The 25,112-nt window shown below is 43.1% G+C and overlaps 1 protein-coding gene across 12 annotated transcripts in view; it reads left to right on the top strand.

The window, feature by feature from the left end:
* The window catches only part of Liprin-gamma (liprin protein kazrin), a 125,749-nt gene that overhangs the window by 87,495 nt on the left and 13,142 nt on the right, over positions 1–25,112 (top strand). For 7 of the 12 annotated variants that reach the window (XM_043413598.1, XM_043413596.1, XM_043413591.1 and 4 more), the window contains 11 exons: positions 8,684–9,122; positions 10,320–10,691; positions 13,004–13,395; positions 17,787–17,993; positions 18,498–18,822; positions 19,302–19,391; positions 20,119–20,335; positions 22,492–22,786; positions 23,424–23,771; positions 23,873–23,996; positions 24,522–24,666. In XM_043413598.1, coding sequence (XP_043269533.1) covers positions 8,699–9,122; positions 10,320–10,691; positions 13,004–13,395; positions 17,787–17,993; positions 18,498–18,822; positions 19,302–19,391; positions 20,119–20,335; positions 22,492–22,786; positions 23,424–23,771; positions 23,873–23,996; positions 24,522–24,666 — 2,939 coding nt within the window. In that variant the 5' untranslated portion in view covers positions 8,684–8,698. The remainder of the gene's footprint in view (positions 1–8,683; positions 9,123–10,319; positions 10,692–13,003; positions 13,396–17,786; positions 17,994–18,497; positions 18,823–19,301; positions 19,392–20,118; positions 20,336–22,491; positions 22,787–23,423; positions 23,772–23,872; positions 23,997–24,521; positions 24,667–25,112) is intronic. The other 5 variants (XM_043413592.1, XM_043413601.1, XM_043413593.1 and 2 more) reach the window with 4 other exon arrangements.

Genomic DNA, 25,112 nt, shown 5'->3' with positions numbered 1-25,112 from the left:
CTTTGGGACGAGCATGTGACACGCATGCACGCGTGGCTGCCTTCCCGTGTCTATTTTCATATCGCTCGCCACGGAATCGTCCGGATACTCTCGTGCTTTAAAGACAAACTGGACACGCGAGACCGGTCTAAAATGAGAGGCAGGGCAGGCACTCGGTGTCTCGGCATGACGGGAGGCGAGCATTGGAAAAAATATCGAAACACTAGACGAGTTTTTTCATCGCTCCGCCGCGCAACTATCTCGCGTGTAATTGATTTTTCAAACGGTCAATCCGATTCTCGGGATACGTGTAAGAAGATAAAGAGGATTAAGGTTGGAAATCAGCTCAGAAGCTCTCGGTGAAAATTGAATTAGTGACCTCATTATCCCCACACACACACAGAGTGGGCCGAAGCTTCGAGGAATCCCCTCGTGCTGGAAGAGATCTCGAGCATCAATCTCGCCGCAGTTCACTGGTGAGTTCGTCGGACCTCGAGAGTGCGCTCGCCATTTTGCCCGGAGATTTTCCAGCACTCGGGACGAGTCCTAATACCTTGCCGGTGTTATCCACTTCTCGTCTCCCCGTTCCCCTCGGTTTTTCCGTTCCGTTTCAACGCCGCGGAATCGAAAGAAAAATGAAATGGGGAGGGAGGAAGCGAGGGGCGCGGGGAGAAGGTGCAGGATATTGTAGCAAAGCTTGTCCCGGCGGCGACACACGGGGAGAGCGAAAGCTCTCGTGTCGGAAAGTTCAGGTTCGCCCTGTCGACAAATTGCTTCCCGTGGCGCAAGGCTTAAATTGCAATTTCATAAATTCGAGTGGCCCCCTTCACCGTAACGACTACGATGAGGACGAACGCAGAGTTCTCTTACGAAAATGTGCGCGAAATTCTGGCGCCTCGGTCTCGCTCCCTCTTTTGTCTCGTCATTCTCGCGGCACTCGAGCACCAAACGGGGAGGATCTTAGCTGGTCTTCCTTCTCTGCAAGCCTCTCTGCTACGCGATGCACGGAGCTTGTGACGTGACTTTTTCGCTCTTCCTCCCTCCCCTGGACCAATTCCAACGCCCTCATCGCCGCTTCGCGTACCATCCCAGCGCGTTTTGTCTCGTTTGTGTTTGGAGAATTTGTACACGGGTTAAGGCTCCGCGCGGAGCGATAATTACTCGCTTTTCATCCGCGATCCTGGCTCCCCGGAAATTCTTACGATCCTGAAACCATTTTACGCTTCCCCACCTTCCACTTTACCACGTTAGCGTTGTATCTCTATTACCAGCATCTCGCTCCTCCCCCGCCCCGCGCTCACTTCGGCGTGCTCCACATCGCAGTCCCATTTTCTTCTCAAAAGTATGGCATCTTCGTCCTCTCACTGGCCTGACGAATTTTATGAAACTTCATTTTCCTCAGTTTACTTCCGCGCTCTCCGTCTCAAGACTTTATTGCGTTATGAAGAACGCCGGGCTTTCGAGACGCCGTGATTTTACAGTCTGTTTATTCACCCCTTAAGAGTCAACGTCGCGAATATAAAAAATACCAGAAACGTGATTTAATCAGCCGATTCCGGCTGTCCTCAGTTTTCGGACACCAGATTTTTCTCGCCGACGCAACGGATTTATAAAAATCCCGATTTCAATGAAAATTCTCGAAGATGGGACAGCGACCGTATTTACTGAATAATTATACTTTACTGTGGGAGGCGCGACCATCGACATTGAGTCGGTCACGCGAGCTCGCGATAATTCTTGAAGATAAAATGACGCGAATTTTCAGGGAAGCCCACCCGGCGACCGGGATATTTTGAAAGTTTGAAAATTCAACAGCATTGTTCGGTAGGGCTCAAGGACAGGGCATTTTTCAAAACCGCCACCATATTTTTCGGAGTGCACTATCAAAACTCGATAAGAGGTTTGCCCTCGTCCTCGGCAGATCCGTCGTTCGGTGAGAATTTTAACACGACCTCGAAGATCCAACGACACGATAAATCACTTACGAGCTCCTCCGAGTGGCTCCATCAGACGAAAACAACCGACGATGAATCCTCGCGCGCGAACGCTTTTCCGAAGCTATCGAAATATATGCACGAGAGTGTAGAAAAGACTTGGAAACGAAGCAGCTGCGGAGGCTGGAGGGACTCGTCGGACATTCCCTGCCTATGGGTACGGACGAGCTCCCATCATGATCCGCTGACTTCCGAGAGGAAGAAAGATCCGAGTCGAGTCGACAGAATGATGCGCCGTGCTCAATTCGATCTGCCGCATTTTTCAATAATTATTCGATTAATTAAATTGAATTTCTGCCGCAAGATGCTTATCGAATGGCGTGAAAAACTTTGGAGCAGTTCAAAATCACTGAAAAATAAGCTCACCCACTTCCGATGATGCTAACTTCTTCAGAGGCAATATATTTTCAGTAACGAATATATATCAACTCGGCAAGTGCCCATCCACTGCAACGTGGGATGCTGAAACGGAAAGATGTTAAATACGAAAAAATGTACGACGCGAATATTTTTGCACCGAGGTAAATACGCGAGTACATTAATTTTCTAGCCTCAGAAGAATGGAACGAGGAGACAAAAATGTATGAGTAATACGACCCGTTGAATGATATATTTTTATCGTGTAATTCGCGAAGCTCGTTCGCGAAAGAATTTTCATACTAAAAATGGAATGCTGTTTCTCGCTGGTTGTACGCGAAGAAGACGAGCGGGGGGCTCGTCGCCTCTTGCACAACTCCCTCGCGCCATTTGCTCGATCCAATAGCAGCATTGCGCGAGGAGGAACGAGAGCCGCTTGAAAAATCGCTGCTGCACCACAGCAGCACCGGGATCACGCCAGCAACGAGTAATGCATATTTCATGGAGTGGTACACTGCGAAATGAAAATTCTGTCGGAGCTCTCCTCCGTGAGCAGTGATCCGTGTGAAAGCCTCTCTACTTTTCTCCCTTCCCCTCTCCTTCTGCCCTATTCACCCTCATCCCGGTCTTCCTCGGCGCCCCTTTTCCCGAAGCTTTTCCCTGTTCTCTGTCCCTCCTTCGCTTACCTCGGCTTGACCCCCGCCCCTTAACCTTCTCGTTCTCTCTCTGTCGTGCTCTCCGTTGTAACCGGTTCTGGATTAGGTTTTTCACACCGAGTTTCCCGTGCGACAACCTCCGAGCGAATTCAACTTTTTCCACTATCAAAACGATTATGCGCATATATCCGCGGGCGTGTTTCAGCCGCGGTATTATCAGGACGCCGATAAATAAAATAGCGTCGTGAGATATTCGTCGAGGGGGGAGGCGAAATTCGATTTTTCCGGGAGCACATGTTGTACGAGAATTTATCAACGTCAATTTGGCAACCGTTGGTCCACGTTGCTCCGCGAGTAATCACGGCAAAATCACTCGTTCCAAAAAATTTCAGTCTCGTTCCTTAAATTTTATTTGGAAGTGGCCTCCGACCTGAAAAATTCCGCTGCAAGCTCTCCAACAACCAAACGCAGAGCCTACGTTTCGAGTTTTGGTTCACCTTTCACGTGCTTAAACGCGAACGCTCTCTACAGTTGGAATTTCGTTTCTAACCACGTACGTTCGCCGCTATACTTTGATACGGTACATCGATACAAGTCAATGCTGGAGCGATAAATATCTGTGGGGCATTGCAGGCCGAATCGACCGATTTCGCGGAAACGTTTTTCATCTTTTTCTACTGTACCAAAGAAATTTTTCGGAGTTTTCTCAAATTCCCCCTCCCGAGTGGTGAGTTTTTCAATAAAATTGCGTTATTTTTGCTCACAGTTACAACGCTTTCGAAAATTGAGACGTTTTTTTGTTTTGAAGTTTTGTCTTTGTAAAAAGCAATAATAAAAATAACAGCTCTATCTTAAAAAATAGTAGAAAGCGAAGAAAAAGAAAATATCAAGAGAAGTGACAGTTTTGTTCGTGAGCCTCGAAGAACGAAGTCGTTAAAAAAAAATATTGTAATTCGTTTGAAATTGAATTTGAATATAAAGAATTTCGAATTTATTATATCCGATCCTATAATAATTTTCAGAAAAACGTATCAAAAGGTCATACAAATCCATCTTCAACATTTTTTTTTTAAATTTAGATAAAAAAAACTAAAATTTTTGGTTGATGGGCATTTTTAATTTTTTTTCTTTTCTCCATAAAGTTCAAAACTTGTCGATTTGGTTTGGAATGCCCCCTACATACGCAAGATTTTCTCGTCGCTGTAAACTGCAAGCACAATATATTGCTCGGTACATGTTTTAAGGGTCGTAAAACGTACTGTTTTCCTCCCCCAAGCGCCTGGTTTCTCTCTGACTCAGGTGTGGCATCGAAATATTCAATCGGAAGATGAATTACAGGTGGATTCGTAAACAAAGGGTGCGCAGGTTATTGTTGTTCGCACGCTTTGTATTCACCTTTCAACCGCGAATGAAGTGAAAAGAATTCTTGATTCTGTGCTCTCGCATGGGGGGGCTGAGCTTTTGATACGATCACGGAACAAAATGGTTCGTAAATTGTGGATCATCGGTTCGAAAAAGCCTGTAAATTACGAAAAAAAAAAAAAAAAACGTTTTTTTCGTTCGTTCTTCGAAATCTGTGTCGATAAAAATTTCATGAAATCACAATTTTCAAAATGTTTCTGACGTTGCCAACGATCGGGGCAACCGGCGACGTAGTGAGTGATTTTGAAAAGCCACCGCAGGTCAATACCCATCGCGTCGAATAATCGATCTCGCCTCTTCGAACGGTGCTGGCTAAAGTTTGATCGAATTTTCATGTACAGCAGCCTCGCTGCAATATTCGTCTCTCTCGATTTCGTGAAATTTATTGGAGTACTTCGAATAACAATTCGTTCGTTCTGTCCCGTGTCGCGGGAACTCGATTACCGATAATGAGACTAAAAGGCCTCCGACGAGTAAAAAGCTTTTATAAATACACAGATGCTTACGTAGATTAATGGGTGAGATGTCCTCGCATCGATGGCACTTTGGCTCCCACGGATTCGCGACAACCTTAAAGTTCGTTCCCGCCCGAGCGTGAGCACTTCCGGTTCGCTGGATTCGCATAGCTATTCCTCGGAGGACGAAAAAACTTGGCTTTTTCACGCGCTCTTTTCAGCGACGATTCATTTCCCAGCAACTAGAAGCCGCGATACCGATCGCAGCCTCACGGAAACGTGCAGCTTCGTCCACATGCGCCGCTATTTGTGGGACTGGAAGCCGGCCAATTGGGAAACCTCCTGCCCGAACAAAATTATGTCCGCCGTGAGAGGCTCTATTCGACCGGACTGCCCGAGAGGCCCATACGTTTTTCCGGGCTCGACTCGGCCACGCTCCAGCCCGCTAATACACACCTACACGTTCGGGAAAACTCGATAAAAGCTGGCGGGAATGCAGGTGGAATAAACCGAGCCGAATGCACTTCGGGCCCGCCCAATTCGATTTTCTCCTTCAGTAGCCATCCCGGAAATTGCTAACGTTCGAAAAACACTGAAATTTCACGATTCTCTTGGCTTGACGAGAATTCACGTCGAGCTGCCCGCACGTTGTTCAACGTCACTTTTACCCGAGCGTACATATTTCGATACTGCAAGATCATCTTCGGCCAATAATTATGAGGTCCGTGAAATTTTTCACGAAACTCAAGTTTGCAACGTTCGAGTCCAACAGAACGATTTAAAAAACTCTCCAATAAGTACAGCAATTCTCCAATTTCATTCCATACCGAATTTGCAATTTCGTAGTTTTTCAACTTGCACCAATCGATTCGTGAAGTCAAAAATTGCTGTATTACAAATGTTTTTTTCCTTAATTTCGTTGAACTCCAACGTTGCGACTTCAACGTCGTTGATTTCTATGATTTTGTATGATTTTCAAGATTTTTTATAATTTCGTACGACTCATTGCCTCCTTTTGTTTCTTCTATTGTATATTTTTACTTACCTTTTGGCTTATTTTTCATTATATTTTACTTTATTTTATTATATGAGTCAGAGTATTTTATTTTATTTTGTTAAAATTTCTTAGTAAACGCTTTAATTGCCTAAAAATTGATACTGAGAAAAATATATCTTATCAAATAGGACCTCCCCTGCCTTTGTAAACGCCGCAAACTTGAACGTCGTAATTTTTCTTTTTTTATTTCATTTTTAATCCATCTCAGTAAAATTAGTGACTCGCGTAGTCGCTAAAAGCGACACGAAGGTGTCAAAATTTCTCGGAAACGTTGAAAATTCATTCGCGCCTGTAACGGTCAAGAAGGCAAGTTGCCGAAGGGATCGCGTACGTTTAAAAAATGAGCAGCGCGCTCAGGCTCGTTGTTAACATCCCCGAGGCTAAGCTCCAGTCCTTAACGAGAATTTTTACTCGAGAATCACTACCCTCCGGGCGCTCTTAACCCCGAGCCCTGTCGTCGAGTCTCGACCCATGCGCTCGTCGCTATCACAGCACACGTGACCTTCGACCTTCGTTACATAGATTTTAGAGAGCCGGGCATGCTCGGGATACGAAACAAACGGGATGCGAGCTTATCCAGGAACGCGTAAAGTCGAAATCCTAGAAAAAAGTGATTCTCGCAATCCTTCCCTGCGAAGACACGAACCTTGGTTTTTCAAGATCCGTAACGACCGACGTTAAAACGTTGGAGTTAAAAAAAAGCCGTCAAAAGTAGCGTACGACCGGAGCATGCGAACGAATGACAAGAAAAAGGGTTTTGAATGTTCCCCGCAGCCAGCAAACCGCACGGTTAAATACAAAATCAACGAGGACTTTCCTCCGCTCTCAAAAAGTGAACTTTTGAGGTAGATCATGCCCGGAGCATCTTATTTTATGGGTCTCTCAATTCGATCGATTTTTATTCCCAAATTAAAGATACAATCACTTTGAATTCATGTCAGAGTTATTTATTCGAAATCGTAAATACATTTTTTCAACTCATCTTTTGGAGAATCAAATTACAAGCTAAAATACTTTACTTTTTTATGTAAAAAATCGCATTAGAGAGCGCAAAGGGAAAACGCAAAGGAAAATGGATGAAGAAAAAAGTGTTAATAAAAAAAACAGGAATGGGCCAAGCCAAGAAGCAACAAAATACCGAAATAAGCAAATGTGAGGTTCTACGAGTGCTCATTGCCAATTTCATTCAATCTTTAATGAGATAATATCGTCTCGATTTTTTTCCAAACTTTCGTTAAATAATTAATTGCTATTGTGTACGTTTTTCATAAACTTCGTAAGAAGCGTTCATTCGTTAAAGATAAACGATTTTTAACCCATACTTCCTATAGCCCTGTGTCCATTTTTCTTCGTATTTAACCACGTTTATCTCAATAACCCCCCAAGACGAACCCTTTAAAATTTGAAATGCGTGTCAGTCGACTATCCATTTGAGCTCTGTGTTAATTTCAAGACTTTCTTAAGAAAATCGTTTCGTCCATCGTGCACGAGCTACTTAACCCCCTCGCGAGCGTCCCGGGCAATTAGGTCTTTTCAGACCCGCGCGTATTCGATAAAAATACGTCATTTTTCACTCGCCCTTTAAGGATGAGGACTATTACAGACCGCATGAAAGCAGGATCGAGTGATCCGAGCCATCCAACATTTTCGCTCAACACCCATCCCGATGCACGTGTGCGCCCATGAACGAAGAGGCGCGTGCGAGTTAGAGAAGAGCGGAGGAAAAGCAGCGACACAGCCTCATAACCACACGGTGACCTCAAAGCACGCTTGGAATCCTGTGGCGTATATTCCCTGTAACGATCTTTGCCATCCCACCATTTAAACGCGTACACACGTTTATCCACGAGCAGGCTGAATAATATCCACTTTACGAATAAACGGACGTATCTCCACCATCCAAAATCCACGATTCACGCCCTTCTTTCATCCTCAGGCTTCATCCGTATAAACTTAGAAAAGCTTATATCCCACTCCCACTGTTCCTCCTTCTCTGTTGCATGAGCAGAGCTTTTGAAAGGTCGAGCTTGCGATATTCCTATCTAATTCAGTAGGCTCTATTGCACCAACAGCGAGGCAACAACACTGCGCCGCACACACGTCTCTCCTCCTCTGATCGGGCGCACGTATGTACGCCGCATGAGAATATGCTCTCGAGTATAATCCACCCATGCTCGTTGTATATATTCCATCTACCATTTCTACAAGCGAACGGCAATTCTACCTTCTCTCATATTCTCTCAAAAGCTGGAGCAGCCTCGAACCATGCTCCCTCTACGGATAGGTGCACGAATGTCCTATTCAGAATTCTATTACGTAGCTTTTGTATATTAAACGTCACATCTAAGGGTGGATTTAATTTCAGATGCCTCATCGCTTTACTATCCTGGCTAAATTGGTCTCATTTAAATGTTACATAATGGAGAATAAAAAAACGCTTATTTCGGGAGCTCCTTTAAAAGCATTTTTAAAATGATCGCTCAAACGGCACTAAACGAATGGTCACGGGATGCAAGGATTTTTCATTCAACTGAGAATCCGAGCTCTCTTTGCTCGGAGACGCGGCAACTTCCTGGGGCCAAATTCTCTTAATTCTCGTGACGTTTGCTTTCGGTTATTCTTTTCTAACGAACATATGAGTAGTTCGATTGAGTATTTCGAGGCTTTTTAGCCGTTCGGATGGTCGAAAGTTAACGACGCTCCCGCTCATTCGATGCCACCAATTGCTCGTAGTAAAATTCCGATTTTTGAAACCTGTTGCAGGCAAAACTTCGCGTGATGGTGGAGGAGAACGCAGCGACGGGTGCCCGGCTTGACGGCGAGCTGGAACGCGCCAGAGGCGAATGTGCAACTTTACGAGGTGAGCTGCGCGACGTCCGAGGGACTCTGGCATTAAACAACAATCACACGAGCAACGGAGCTGCCGCCGGAACCGGCAGCAACAACAACGCCACGACGTCGACCGGCGCGAACCCCCCCGGGGGCGGTGGCAACGCTGCCCCCAACACAGCGCAAGAAACTATCGTCGAATCTCAACCACAAATACAACAAGAAGACTCCAAAAGACTCAGCGCCGGAAGCAGTCCGGTCGACAAACGGAGCTCCGCAAGCGACAAGTCGGCCAGCCCGATCGACAAGGGAACCAGCCCAGTCGACAAAAAGGATCGCGCCAGCCCGATCGATCGACGAGCCAGTCCCATTGGTCAGTTTAAACCAAACGCGCTAAAATTTCACTCCCCCAGATCGAATATTATCGATTATTCGAGAGATCGAAGATTAAGTCAAAAAAGTCGTACGAATAAACGGATTAGGAATTGAACGAATCTCTGAGTACTCGGCGTTCACTTCCCCTTTGGAAATATTCTCGCTTCAACGTTCGAGTCCCAAAGGCTCGAGTGTTTCAGTAGAAGTTTCAGTAGAAGTTTCAGTGGACGAAAAATTCTTTAAAAACGGATCTAAGAGCATTAAATTTTCAACAGTTAAGCTCCCCACGAACTTTTCCACTCCGAGTGAGTTACTTTTGCCAGTAGATTCAGCAAAGCCCCGAATTTTCGAGCGCACGGTGCACATTTTTGACGTATTTTTACGTTTCCGCTGTCAGGGCTGAAGTGCTCGCGATAGAAAAGGGGGCCGGAGATTTAGTGTTGGAAATCGGGCGAGCGGATTAGTCCGGTGCACTCGAAAAGCTTCCACGGAACTTCTGGAGTTCGAGACCGGAAGTCGGTCGCGAAGTTCAGCCGAAAATCGTTACTTTTGAATTCTCAACTCAATCGTGAACCTCTATAAGTTAGAACAAACGTGTAAATTTGTGATGCTCCTCGATCGTGACCCAAGTTGCGAAGGGTATTCTCATCGGGCCATTATTTCCTCGATTCGGGGTCTAGACGCTCTCCGAACGTGTACTTGCCGGCTACATTCTGCGATGCCAAAATGCATCGCGCGAAAATAATGGTGACCATTTTGCGAGTAAGATAGCGCGTGCAAATCGATGCTTGACGGAATCACCCATTTTCCCGGCTCTCTTCGTGGCCCATTCTCACGGATAAGTGTAAATCGTTTTAGCCGTTTCACTGCAACGGACGATAAGTGTCGCAGTCACAAGAGCTGTTTCCACACTCGAGCGTCGAGGCTCTGCGAATGAGTTCTTTTGCGTCAGTCACGGTGGAAATAAAAATGCGAGCGATACGGTCGCCTCTAAAAATAATCTTTATAACGTCGAAATAAATTCGCTTTATTGTCGATGAACTTTATTACGAGGGCGCTACAATTGAAAACTAGAATCCCAATTAAAACTCTTCCTAATTAACGTTTCGGTGCGCGGGAGATAAACAAGGTGAATTATTTATTTTAACGACAGGAATTAACGAGATTAAAAATAAGAGAAAATGCGCAATTGCAGAAAGACGAAATGGCTCGCCGTGTCGAAGTCCCAGTGAAAAAGCTCGACGGCCTTACGCGCCGGCGTTGGAGAAAGCGCGCTTAGGTGGTTCCGGCGGTAGCGTCGATTCGAGATCCGGAAGTGCGAGTCCCGATCGCGGCTCCTCCACGAGCAGAGCAGCCTTCTTTCAACGTGGCAGCAGCGATCGTTCGAGCGTTGAGAGATTGAGGATCACCACCAATCGAGACTCCATTCGTGGCTCCAGCAAGGACTCGAGCGAAATCGAAAAGGACGTCAAGGATATGATCGACGGTGACGTCAGAGCTGACGAGGACAACGAACCACCCGGCCCCGCTCCGAGCAGCAGACCGACCTCACCGAGCAGCAGCCTTGGTTAGTTTATCAATATTCAAAATCGTTTTAGTCGCTCTGGAGTAAATAATCTGCGGGTTCGTATGAAGAATGTTTCAACATTGATAAACCATTTTATTCCGTTACGCGGAAAGATGTCGACGATTTTTTACTTTGACGAAGATTTTTTCAGAGCCGATCTTTGCCACGAAAGCATCGTGGCTAAGAAAATTATTGCAATACACGACGCTGAAGTTTGCAACGTTAGAGTCCACCGAAGTGATTTTAAAAAAATTCTCCATGTGCTTGTGCATAATTACGGTGATTCTCCAATTTTGTTTCATACCGAATTTACAATTCGGAATTTTTCAACTTACACCAATGATTTCGTGGAATAATAAATTGGTGGATTACAAATGTCCTTTTCGTTAATTTCGTTGCAAACTCGACGTTGCAAACTTCAACGTCGTTGCAATACTCGATTTTTCTCGCTTCTGTTCATGTTCAAGGTAGCTCATGCACGAAACGATTTTCTTAAAAAACGTATTGAAATTTACACAGAGCTTAAGTGGATGTTCCACTGACACGCATATCAAATTTTAAAGGGTTGCTTAAAAAATCGTTTATCTTTCCACATAACGAATGAACGATTCTTACGAGGTTTATGAAAAAAAAACACAATAGCAGTAAAGTATTTAACGAAGGTCTGGGAACAAATTCGAGACGATTGTCTCACCAGTAATAAAGATATATATTACGTTAAAGATTGAATGAAATTGGTAAAATGAGCACTCGTAACCTCACATTTGCTTATTTCAGCATTTTGTTTCTTCTTGACTTGGCCCATTCCTGTTACAGCCTTCTGTCTTTTTATTATTAATACTTTTTTCTTGATCCATTTCCTTTGCGCTTTCTAAAGCGATTTTTTACATAGAAAATTATAGTATTTTAGCCAGGGACGGATGAAATTTCGGGTCCAGTCAGTGATGGATCCCCGATTAATGAATGGCTTGTAATTTCATTCGCCAGAAGATAAGTTGAAAAAGTTTATTTACAATTTTGAATTAATAACTTTGACATTAATTTAGAGTGATTATATCTCTAATTAGGAAGTAAAAATTGAGCCAATTGAGCCAAGTTCTCTTTTCTTTTTCGTTTCATTTTTTGCTTCAAAGTTGTAGAAGAATTTTGTGAAAAGAATACGTTTGAAGGAGGTAAAATAATATTTCTCGAAATGAAAAAAATGATCGTTGAATAACTTTTTTACTTTTATTCGTAACGTGATCGTGAATATGAAAAAACATATTAATTGGAGATCATCAACTCCCGAAAGTTTCTCAAGGCACAAAAGCTAAGGGTTCCCAGCCTCACAATGTATCTCGACTTCCTCGGAGTGCTATTGAATTCTATTGTCGATATGACAATCTAAATCATCTGGCAAGTTCGTTCCTTAATTAGGTCTAAAATCGATTCCCTTCTTGTGCTATTCTCAAGCTATTCCTGTCGTGCAAGCCTCGTTATATATCATCGAATGGCGTATCTCGTAATAAACCAGTCGACCAATTAATATCGGTGTACCATACCGGAAGTTATTGCGAAAGGAAATTCTGTTGTCTCCGTACACGAAACTCGGTGCTTCGGATGTTTCTCCTCTTGCTTGTAATTAGTTGACTCTCCAGAGAGCAAATCGATGATAGAAGTGAAAAGAAAGTTTCAGCTACCCGATCACCAGACGGGGGAGAAAAAGCTTCGTGTTGGGCTTGCAAGAAATGTTCATTAAATTTAATTGGCAAGAGATCAATTCCTACTCTAGGATTTTTCATATTTTTTTATCGTGCAAAAATAGACCGAAGCTTCCAACATTTTTTCCCCCAAATATTCGTTTCACATACACATTGAACAAAAAAGCAAACGTGTTTGCAATATCTTTTGCCAATTTCGTAAATTAATCGGAAACTCTACGATGTAGTAACGAGCAAAGTCTGAAAAGCATTCTTTATTTCGCGTATATTCGTACGCGTAAAATTCTTATTTTTACCCCAAAGTTTATTAAAAAATAAGATGAAAAATCGACCACTCAATTTCCTCGTTCACAGCAGCTTGAAATATCACCAGTTTTCGAACGTTCGCCATAAAATTTACGCTCTAACGTCGCTGTCGTCAAAATTTCAGGGGAATTTGCAGTGAGAATCCTGAGAATGACGATACGAGTGTTGGAGCGTTTTTCCGGCGACTCCACTCCCATTTTGGGGCTAGAGAAGCTTATTAATTAAACTTGACGTGTTGTAATGTGCCGGACGAGAGCAGAATTTTGCGCATCCATGCTGAACGATAAATTGTACGAATAATTGCAGGACTCGTGGGTGATCCTGTGGTGGCCTCGAGACTCTCGAATATTCATGGCTCAGTGGTCGTCGGACCTCACGTTGAGCTCGCTAGTGCCCGAAGATTAAGACTCGAGAACGAGAGACTCGTTGCCGAAGTAGCAAGACTAAGAAGATTGTTACTGAGCGGCGCTGCGAGAGGCGAGGTCGGCAGCGACGATGCTGCCATCGAAGAGGAGACGAGATTCGTCGCCCTTGAGATGGAACTTCAGCGAGCTAGAGAAGCACTTCACGAACTCAAGGTCGATCGGAAACGACTCAAAGCCGAAAAGTTTGATCTACTCAATCAAATGAAAGCACTTTACGGCACACTCGAAGATAAAGAGCGCGAACTACGTGATTTTATACGAAATTACGAACAGGTGAGTCTCATCTCTCATACTCTTATTAAGGTAGTTCATGCGCGAAACGATTTTATTAAAAAACGTCTTGAAATTTACACAGAGTTTAAATCGGTATGCGACTGACAGGCATTTCAATTTTTGGAGGGTTATGCGTCAAAAATCCTTCATCTTTCCACATAGCGAACGAACGCTCCTTACGGAGTTTATGAAAAAGAACGCAACAACAATGAAGTATATAACGAAGGCTTGAGAAAAGATTCGAAACGTTTGTCGCACCAGTGATAAAGATATATTGAACGAAATTGGTCAAATGAGCACTCGTAACCTCACGTTTACTTATTATTTCAGCATTTTTTTATGATTAAAACTTTTTTCTGATCCATTTTTCTTTGCGCTTTCCCTCTGCACTCTCTAAAGCGATTTTTAACATAAAAAACTATAGATTTTTCGTCAGGGACGAATGAAATTTCGGGTTCAGTCAGTAATGGATTCTTGATGAATAAATCCCTCGCGTAATTTCATTCGCCAAAAGATAAGTTGAAAAAATGTATTTACAATTTCGAATCAATAACTCTGACACGAATTCAAAGTGATTGTATCTTTAATTAGGAAGTAAAAATCGATCCAGTTTGGACACCCATAAAATACGATCTTTCGGGCATGATCTAGCTTAATCTTTCGATCTCACTCATCCATTTATCACTTAAAAAGCTTCTATACTCTGTGAGAAAGTCAAGAAAGTCTTGCTTCACGTTCGCTCAATTTTTCAAACTTTTTCACCATCTGCTGATCACCGTATCGTGAGTTATAAAAATAGAGACAAATAATTGAAAAAAAAATTTGCCTCCGAAGATATTCAGCAGAAGAATGATCTTGTGAGATAAACGATTTTTTTACTGCCTCACGATGGACTATTCAATTGGATACGTACAGGAAGCCTGGCTATTGAAAAAGCCATGGGAAACTTCGTTCGAGTAATAAGGACGTTTCGCAAAGAGAGTAAATTCATTGTCGCGGGATGCTGGCAACTGTGAGCAGTCGAGCTGTATGAAATATTTCCATTAAGCGTTGTGGAATTTCTCATTTTCTCTCGCTCCAGTCTCAAGAAGGAGGAGAAGAGGTGAGACGTAAAGATGGTAAAAACTGTACGAGTCTCCAAAGTTTCGAGTATATTTCGCAGAGTTCATTCACCAAGAAATTCTACGAGTTTCCATGTAATGAAGGAAAGTGAAAAAGCGGTGACGAGTCGCCTCGCGTCTCTCTCCTTCGAATTTCATCGAGTCTCGATTCCGCATTCGTGTATTAGCACACAATTATTCGATTCTTCGGTACACAAATCGATATGTAAATATAAAATATATTTAAGTCTCGACAGAGGGAGGACAAATATTTTCCAACAGACTTCTCTTCCTCGCCACGCTGCTCCTTGTCTCTTCGCCTCTTTTACGATATTCAGTTATATTGGCTGCGATCCAACGGTTCGGTATATCGCGAAATACCACTCAACAATCTGGATCCACTTTCTCAGATGTTGTCTCGTCCCAAATAGACCAACTCCGGATCGGAACGTTGACGTTTTTCATTTTCGTAGAAATTCTCGTTTCCTCAAACGTTGACTTTTCTCATTCTCGGAGCAACTCCCCTCAAATCACAATTTTTAATATAAATTAATAATTTCAGTCGATTCCGTTGTTCCGAAAGCTTTCTTCTCGTTATTCTTCAAACGCTCTTTCAACGAAGAAGGCATCTTAGTTTTTTCTGTAATTGGGAGAAAATAATTTTACTCGAAAAAGACTTCACGAGACTGCTCGATTCGATTTTTGTATTATAAAATGAGAAACTCGAAGCTCAAAATAGCATTGTTATTTGACCTACGTTATGAAATCCTTATTAAAAAAAGAAACGTAATGTCGAGTCTACTTTTCTGCCCGGAAGTCTCAAAAAATTTCACCTTTTTTTCGCTATTCTAAAAAACTTGAAATTTTTTTAATTCACGAATGTTTTGAAGAAGTTACGCTTCCCGAGCTGGTCTTAAATTTTCCACCGAATCCTGCCAAAGCTTCAGGAAAAATGTTGCTTCGTTATTTGACTTATCGTTGAATTTGAATGTAAAAAAAAATCGCTCTTGTCGAGCATCAAGAATTTTTCCTTTCTGTACATAAGAAGTGTTCTTCCATCTCGTCAAAGTTTACGCTACTTTCCTCCTGATAAAGCTCCACGTCAATTTCACATCAATTTATCCCTCTTCGTATTTCCCTTCGCGCTACCGACTTTCTCAGGGCGTTATATGTAATCCTCTGCATCTACTCTTCGATCATGTATACGTCGATGTGGTTACACACTGATGCACTCCGTTCTACCTTCATTTCCATCTGTCTTGTATTTTCAGCGAAGAAAAAGAAAAAAAAAATAGGAAATCCCCCTCAAGCTGCTTTCCTGTACACGATGCATGCAGGTCAATGCAGGTCGATCACATTATCTCGGGAATGTCAAGCTGTTTTTCCTTCACGCACATTTGGCATTGTTCTTAATTCTTTGCCATAGAAAAAATCGTGAAAAAAAATCGTTTTATCCATCTCGAACGTCTTTATTCACGCGTGCAACTGACGAGATCCTTATATTTGCAGATTTCATGAGTCTTTTAAAAGTCTTACGTGAATCCAGAGGTGTGCAGAAAATAGGGTCAAACTCAATAAATCTAAAAATAAAATAAAATCTAATAATAAATCTAAAACTAAATAAATTTTCTATTCTTCAGAAAAGAAACTTTGTTTCCATTGAAATTGGAGAATTTCATAGAAATTAGAAAAAAAAAAAGTATCTCGAGATCTGAAATAAAGATTAAAAAATTCTCCATTCGTGTAGTCTCAATCGATGGAAAAAAAATCAATTTTACTCGTGGAGAGAGAAACCTACAGAATTAAAAAAAAAATAAATCGTCGACAATAGAATTGTGTACATTTTGAGGATTTCCTTTCCCTGCACATCCTTGGATGAAACTTTTTTCACATAATCAAGAAAAAATGTTCTGAAACGAACCCTCCCAGGTGGGACAGCATCTCAGCTTTTTCGTTTGTTTTTTTATCTGTCTCTTTATTCGGTGATCGCGAGCCACGAGCCTCGAACGAATTGAGAGCTACGGATCCCCGAAGGCGCGACGAAGAGGACGAAAATGAGCTCCGTTTTATGAGTATAAAGGCGATGAGAATCCGAGAAAAGTGATGGAAATGTCGTGGGATTTGTTAAGCAAGGGAATGTATTCTCGCTTTGCTTCACTCGAAGATTTCGATTGAGCCAAGAGGCTTATTCTTGTTTATCCATTAAATCGTAAGCCAGCGGAGCTTCTCGTAGAAATTTGTATCGACTCTCGTACGTATTACGAAGAAAATAGCTCGTGCGAAGAATTATTATTGTCAACAAAACGAGTGAAATTCGTGACAACGAGAAGCTCTGCAATCGTCCACAAAACTCTTTCACATCGTCGCTACTTCAATTATGAAATTGATTCTAATTTAATGGGAGCTCAAGGGATTCGTGATTTTAAGTAACGAGAGAACGTTGAACGCCTGACTACTTCGAGTGTATAATGGCAAGGTCCGGAGGAGATTTGCTGCGAGGGAAAAGATCTGGGAGAATTATGCCGAAACACGTTCGAGTTTGATAGTGGCGCTCTTAGAGATTCCCTCGTTTTTCCGATTGGCCGTGACGACGTCACTGACGACGAGGACGACGGGCGTGGTAATCGGGTTTCCAAACTTTTCCCAATAACATTGCCGCATCCTCAGTCACTATGTATATGCCCGATAAACGTAGACGTAATTGGGGAAAACTCGTCGACGTCCTCAAAGTCCACGCTTCCACGAAGCAAGCTGGAGGAACGGGGAGGATAAGTGGATTGAAGCTTCGCACGACTCGAACACCACTAAATCACGAACGAGTACTAAATTAGGTCGTTCGGCTTGCTCACATATCGAAAGTTCTCTTATCGTGGAAAAAATTTCAGGAGTTTTCGAGATCAGCTGTCTGTCGGGCTGCCCGAAAAGAGGGGCTTCCCCGGGGAGATATTCGGTTTTAGTAGGCTAGCAAAAAACGTACTTTTCATCAATTTAGATCGATTCATCGATGCAGTTATTCACTCGACGATGAGATCAGAAGGTGGCTCAACTTGGAGTAGAAAAAACGTTGCAAATAATTATTTTCCTTTCGGGAAAAAATGGATGGAGTTTGGACGAGCAAACGCCATGAAAATTTGCATTAAAACTCGTAGAAACGCTTCTCCATAAAATAGTTTTAATTCTCCTCCGCCGATATTTCCGTACTAAGTAAATTTGCATGTTTCAATCTGGTGGCGGTTTTTTCGGGGATGGAGTTACTGCCCGGACGGGGGTTTCTTTAACTGTTGATTACAGCGGATGTGCGAAAACGAGGCGACCCTTGGACGCCTAACGCAGCAAGGTGCAGGCTTGCCAGCCGAAGAGCGGGAACGGGAACGAGAGCGCGAACGCTGGAGTCTCCTGAGAGCGGCGAGGGACGAAGCCGATCGCAGTCTCAGTCTGGCTGCCAGTCTCGCCGATAAAGAAGCCGCTCTTTCCCACGCTCACAGTACTATCAAAGAAGTAAGATTATTCGAGTTGTTCGAATTTCTCCTGAGCTATAAACAAATTCAAAAAGCATTTTTACAAACCGACGAAAAGTTTAAATCAAATTCTCCATCGAAGTTCTCGTTTTTCGTACTTTTTTCAAGTCACTTTTTCCATTGAATCAAACCAGCGAATAGGAATGTTCATCAAATTTACTCTTTCTCTGACTTATCCGGAAAATGGGAAAATTTTATTTCCTCCGGCGACTTCAAAATTCTCTGCTGCGATGAACGAGCCTTTCGGGGCTCGTTCATGAAAATCTGTCACAATCACGTGGCGAAAAGCCATTTAATTTTCCTTGAATATTGAACCTTGTAAATAAATAGGCAAAGGCTTGGTCATTATGACGCAGGCAGAGTTTTAGAGTCGATGAAAAATTGAATGTCACGCGTACAGATTCAAGTTGACGGATAACAAATTGCAAAAAAAAAAAAAGAGGGAAAATGCGAGTTGGGTAAAGTACGTACGATAATTGCACAGCTTCAACGTCAGTTGTCGGAGAGAGGCGGAAGTGTCGGGGGAAGTGTGAACGGTACAGCGACCCCTGGCGCCGTCAGTAGCAGTGGAATTGGGGGCGGAAGTGTGAGCGGTTGCGGTATAATAATTCCTCATCTGGGCTCTCAGCAAGCACTCGTCGGTACGGAGCTTTGCGTGAATGCGGGAAGCGGAGTTTCCAGCACAGGTGGTGGACAAGCCGGTGATCGTGGAAGTTGCAGCGCGGACAGCGGAGTCCGAGGCTCGAGCGATCGGGAGAGTGGTGGTGCAACGAGCGTCGGGGGAAATCTTTCGGACTCAACGACCGACGGTTAGTTATTGCCTTTTCTTCGTGGCGGGTCCCTCGATTGAACCCTTCGAGTCTTTTTTCTCGTCAAAACAGTCAATTTCTTCAAAAAATCGAATAAAAAAGGATTAGAGAAAATGGAGGGGCGAAAAAAGCGACAAAAACGGACGGGAAATGTTGTAAGAAAAAGTCGATCGTCTCGAGAGATTGTTGAAGTGAAAAAACGCTACTTTGAGGTTGAAAATTGTGTTTTACGAGCTTTTCCTTCGGTAGTTTTTCCTCCCTTTGTCATGCGTTTGTTCTCCTAGTTTTCTTCGTTTTTTTTAAATGCAACCCTACGGGAGTGCAACATAAAGAACACGCCGATGCGATTTGATTCACACAAGACGAGCCTGCACGTCTGCGAAATATTTTTCAAACGACTTGTTATCACCGCATTTTCCTTCCCGCTCCCTCGACATTTTTTCCTTTTTTTTCTTCATAATATCCTGTATTTCGCGCAGGCACGCCGACAATAACGGTCGAGGGAAGTGGCCTCGACATGGACAGCATCTCCGTCGTTTCTTCCGTAGCACCGCCTCACATGTATCAATGTAAGTGTCCAGCCTAAGACATGCAAGGAAGACAAAGTACAGAGCTTATTGGCTCAAATGTATCATCATCTTTTACGATCGTTGCTACAGTCCTCGTCGTTCTTTATTTCTTTCAAACGCTTCTCACTCTTTCATTTTAATAATCATTACTGCGTGTTTAACCGTACTTTATTTCTGAGCACGAGATTCATCGTAAAAATTTTTTTTTCGGGGCCTTTTGCTCCCCTTCAGCCCATCTTTCGTTTACGTGTTTTCAGGATCTTGTTTATCGACTCGATATCGTTTACTTTTTGCACGTGCATGTATCACTCCGATTTTTGCGTTTTTTTTTTTTATTTTTTATTTTATTTTATTTTATTTTTTTTTATTATAAATCTCACTTACTTACGATATGCAGGGGGATGAAAATATTGATTGCTCGATTCGCTCTCTGTGTTCTTTATGTTGCATCGATTAATTTGTGTACGATCAATTAGGCCCGACGAATTGTCACGTTTTTAATCAGCCAGGCTTACGAGTGTCGTTGTTTGTTTCTTTTACCCACAAATTTATCGTTCAGGATTACAAGTAATGACTGTTGTTTTTCAATTATTTTTTATTGTCAAAGGTTCAGGTGTATGGCAGGCCATTGAATTTTCGTTATTCGAATTTTAGTCCTCGACCCACGCTCCTTCCATCAATCGGCTCTTCAAAACCAATCGCTCACACAAACGCTTTTTCATTCCAGCAGCTACCACCCCCAAAGACTGCAGTCCGACGTTGTCACCGCTCAACGCCTTTTCAAGATCGATGGACAACTCTTCGCTGTCTCGCTCGGTTGAGCAACTCTCTAGCCCTATGGAATCCGAGCCTCGGAGAAACAAACAACCGCCCCCCGTCGTCCCACCCTCGGCACATGCCAGATCATCCGCTACCAGGGGTGGCCCTTGGGGATCTATCTCAAGGTCAGGGAATAATCTTGGAACAATTGAGATTTAAGGGAATCGATAACTTGCCGGTTTTTCTGCTCGAACGATACTTAGGAAAAAGATTTTTTAATCCTCTTCCTTCAACGAGGATTCCTTCGTGACTACTCGCGAATAGCGACTCTTTTGTTGCACGTTTACGTACTTTTTTAAATTATATTGAAAAATTGTGACTTTTTCAAAGTCGGAAGCAAAACGTCAGTTTATCATGGAGCAGCGAGGGCTCAATTATTGACTTTTTAATTGCGATTGAACGTGGAAAAATATAAGAAATTCTGACGATACTGAAAGCCCGTTGGTTCGGGGAACGCGTTTCGATTTGAAAAGACATTCGATACGAGCCGATTGTGAAAATTTCGCAAAGCTTTGTCATTTTTGTCAGTTTTTTTATTCTCGTCAGAAACGATTTGCTTCTCAATAGATTTGAAAAGCCAATTTTCCACAATGTTTCAACGAATTTATCGTCGAGATGTGTCTGAAAAAACAACGAGAGCAAAGCTCGAGGGCGAATTCTCAATTCCGGTGACAAGCTACGTAAAGTGATAAAAAAAAGAAGAAAGAGGCTTATAAAAGATTCTCGTAACGCAACCTAGTTATCATCTCGGAACACAAGCCCTTGGCACAGAGTTTTCGGAACCGTATCGATTAAAATTTCATGCAAGCGAGCGGGTCTTCGCCCAGTTTAGAGTGCATAAAATATCGCGGGCTCCGCACACAGAAGAATATCGTTCAAAAGCTATTTCGGAAGCTGTCTGCACGCCTTTCCCTCGCTTCTTTCCCTCATTGGTAAATGATACACGCCGGCGCGAAGCCTATCAATATAAAGTCGAGCTTTTGAGTGCACCTCGCCTCGAGAATGAGGCTAGTGGAAAGCTTCCCCAGCGGTCTCTATTATTTCTCCAGAGGGAGGAATAATATAGATAGAAAAGGAATATGCGCGTATGCGGTAGATGATCAGAGTCGTACAGCCATTGTTAAAAAAGGCAATTTATTTAACGTTGTTTTTTTCCATTTCTTCCGGAGCAGAGAATGCGACTCGCTGTAAAAGAACAAGATTGGAAAAAAACGCTCTTCCCTGCGCGTCTCTTACTTATTCAATGGAAATCCTCCACAACGAAACAGCGTTTTGTTGTGCGTTCGAGCACAGCGGAACACAACGAAATCTCGAGTGCGTACGCACGTGGCTCGCTTTAATCTTTTGATAACGTTCTTTTAAACGTTTCCTGACAAAAGACCTCGCCGCATCTCCAGACATCGTTCCACGGTCCAGCCGACAATTTTTTTCTCGCCGTTCATGTCAGAATCATCCTCGCGCGAACCATTCACATTTAATCTTTCACAAAGTTCTTCGTAAACCCTTGAGCAAAAGAGAAAAAACAGAGAACGTTGGAAGCTGCTGCTGAGTTAGCATAATTTGAGTTCGATAATTTTTTTCAATAGTCCACGCTCCATTTCAAGATACAAGTGCAGTGGAGTAATCCAGAAAAAATGAAACACGAAACTGTTAAGTCGACAAACGATTTCGAGACAGAGCCCCACGGATGTGGGTAAATGTTTCAAATCTCATTGCCTCTCGAGCTCCTTTCACATTTCAAGTAGTTGTCCGAGCTGCGGTCGAGACGAGTGTGCGAGTGGCCGCGAGCGTGAATTTCATTATACCGAATCGATAATAGCTCTGGAAAGTGAAGAGGGGTGCTCGGGCGAATGGAGAGTGAGAGGAAGCATGGGAAAGAAAAAAGGAAGAGAGAAGAACGGGAAGCGGAGTAATGCCAATGGGGAATAAGTGAAATGAACGAGAAATCGAACTGAGCAAACGAGAATGAAGCTTCTTCTGGGGGAGTTTTTGCTTGCCTCGGTGGTAGGGCACTCGTGTGCTATCAAATGAATCCTATTTACTTCCATTTGAAAGGTGGAAATGGCGCAGCGACCAGAAGCGGTGACGAATAAAAATGGGAATTGCGCGGTCGTGCTATTTTTCATTTCTCATCTCATTTTCTATTCCCCTCTTTTTCTAAATGAGAAACACACTTGAGATGGCTGAGCTTCATTAAAGTCATTCCGTTCTTCCCCAGGCCCGTAAAACCTCATTAAATTTAACAACGAAATCCCTCATTCGTGCTATTTTTTTGTTACAGAGTTTTCGCACGCTCGCGACACCGGAAAACTGCGAACAATTCAGCCAGTGGTTTGGCTGGCAGTGGAGCCGGCAGTGGAAACACCGGAAACGAAGGCCCCGATGGCTTCGACCCTTACAGATCCTGGTCCCCATTGACCGAAGAGGGATACGCCGAAAAACTACGATTACTCAGGGAGGCTGCCTCGGTACCGATGGAACGATGGCGCGCACCCACGGTCCTTGCCTGGCTCGAGGTCGCCCTTGGTATGCCTCAGTACGGACCACGATGCGCTGAGAATGTCAAATCCGGCAAGGTTAATTTAACCGAATCAATTTATTTACCCTCGCTTTTCAAAGTCATTTGATGATCAGTTGTTTAAAATTATTGACATTATGTCGATGAATCGGCTCAAAGAGTTTCAACGGCATAAAATTTTTGTATCGAGCAATATTTAATCCCGATACGCAGCCCGGTTATCCTTTTCTACAGCTCATCGATTACAATTTCATTGTTCGATTGCGAAAATATGATTCCGGTATCGTGCCGTGTCTGCGTCGATAAACCAACCAACAATTTCACATTCAGATCCAATTTAATAAGCTAAATAATATTGACGCAGAGTAACAAATTCCATTAATCGAGTGAAATTCAAATTGATGCCTGAGGCCACGCCTGTCCAGCGTGTAATTGGATCGATTTCTTTCACGGACAATATAAATTAGTAGAAATATAAATGCAACCTAAATACGCGGAGTAAATCGACTGTGAATAAATTGCAATGAGCGTAATTTAATAAAAATCGTTTCGTGAGTACTCCCAATTCGTGGTGCACTTTTTATAGAAATCGTTTCCATTGAAACCTAATATTGTGGCAATACCCAATCAGGTTTCTTTACTTTCGTACTGAATATTGAATTTGATTTAACGGAATTGTAACGTTGCCTGGGCAGGTTCTACTGGAACTGAACGATGCTGAATTGGAGGCTGGTCTGGGTGTGACTCATCCGCTGCATCGAAAGAAACTTCGACTGGCAATCGAGGAGCATCGACATCCCCGTCTTGTGCGTTACCCGTGCATAGCGCAACTCGGTCACACCTGGGTAAGCTCCGAGTGGCTTCCTGATCTCGGACTGGCACAATACTCCGAGAGTTTTGCTACGAACATGGTCGATGCGAGAATGCTTGATCACGTCGTCAAAAAAGAGCTCGAAAAGCTCCTTGGTGTGACGAGAAAGTTTCACCAAGCTAGCATAATGCACGGTATCAATTTATTGAGAATGCTGAAATACGATCGTCAAGTAAGTGGATTTCAAGTGCAAGAAATGCAATATTTCCATTTATCGAGATCTCAATTTATAGAATAGAAGAAATGATATTTTTTCGATCAATTCCTTTGCAGGCTCTCGCCGTTCGGAGACATCAGTGCGAACAGGTTCACGAGGATCCTCTAGTTTGGACCAACCAAAGGTTTATCAGATGGGCAAGAGATATCGACCTCTCTGAATACGCCGACAATCTCAAAGGTCCGTTTACCATCGAACTTGAACTCACACGGTCGCCAGATATTTTTATATTTGGATTCGTTAATTCTTAACACTAATTTCTGCATGATCTAAAAAATACGCCAATCGAGGTGCCTGTATTTTTACTGGATTCCAATTGATTAGCACTATCGAGGTTAATGTAATCAAGTATTGGCCTCGCCCGAGGCTGTTCAACTTGGGAGATTTTGCCAGAGCCATGCACCAACCTTATTGCTGACGATAATCTAATATTTCTATTACGCAGTAATATCGAGCTCAATATTCTTACGCTGATCCATCACGAAATATCTTCCTGATCTCGGAATAAGAATATTGCAGAGTGAATCGAAAAATTGTTGAATTTCATGGAATAATGGGAAATCAGGTCACCCCGTAATCGTAGGAATTCTTTTATTCACTTTCTTTCTTCGAAAATAAAAAAAAAAAATTGGTGTCCTCCAGCGCTTCTACTTTTCAAACCTTTTTATCGATAACTGTTAACAATGAAATTCGTTCGTGTCTCAGATTCGGGTGTTCACGGTGCCCTGGTGGTTCTCGAGCCTTCTTTCACAGGTGACACGATGGCAACCGCCCTCGGTATACCCCCGGCGAAGCAGATGATACGACGACATCTAACTGCGGAATTGGAAGCCCTTGTACTGCCAGCAAGGTACTCAATCTACTGTCATCCAGAGGGCACATTGGACAGCGCTAACTGAAAATCCCCTTACGGCAATTAACGTTCGTCCATCCGACGGTTAATCCGAACGACGAGCCGGAATCGTGTGTCTCACTCGTTCCTATCGCTGTTTTCTTTTATTTTTTCGAAATGTCAGTCCGATGCTGAAGCGAAGATTAGCCTTAAAACCTGACGCGGCTGTTACGGGCTATCGCGTGCAATTCCCGCTATTTCAATCGAATTAAATCGCGTTCGATAGGTAAAATGTTCGATGACGAAAAAGCATCGGTTAAATTCAGACAATTCTCAAAACCTTTTAGTTAAAACGAGATTTTCTTTCGTGTTTTTTATACAACCTGTTAGAGGGGGTGAAAAACAATCGTACTTGTTTCAAAGGTTGGCAAAAGCCTCTGAGACTACTGTCGTTATCAATGAAT

Source organism: Venturia canescens, chromosome 3 (genome assembly GCF_019457755.1).
Source record: "Venturia canescens isolate UGA chromosome 3, ASM1945775v1, whole genome shotgun sequence".
NCBI lineage: Eukaryota > Metazoa > Arthropoda > Insecta > Hymenoptera > Ichneumonidae > Venturia > Venturia canescens.
This window is presented reverse-complemented; position numbering and strand designations above follow the sequence as displayed.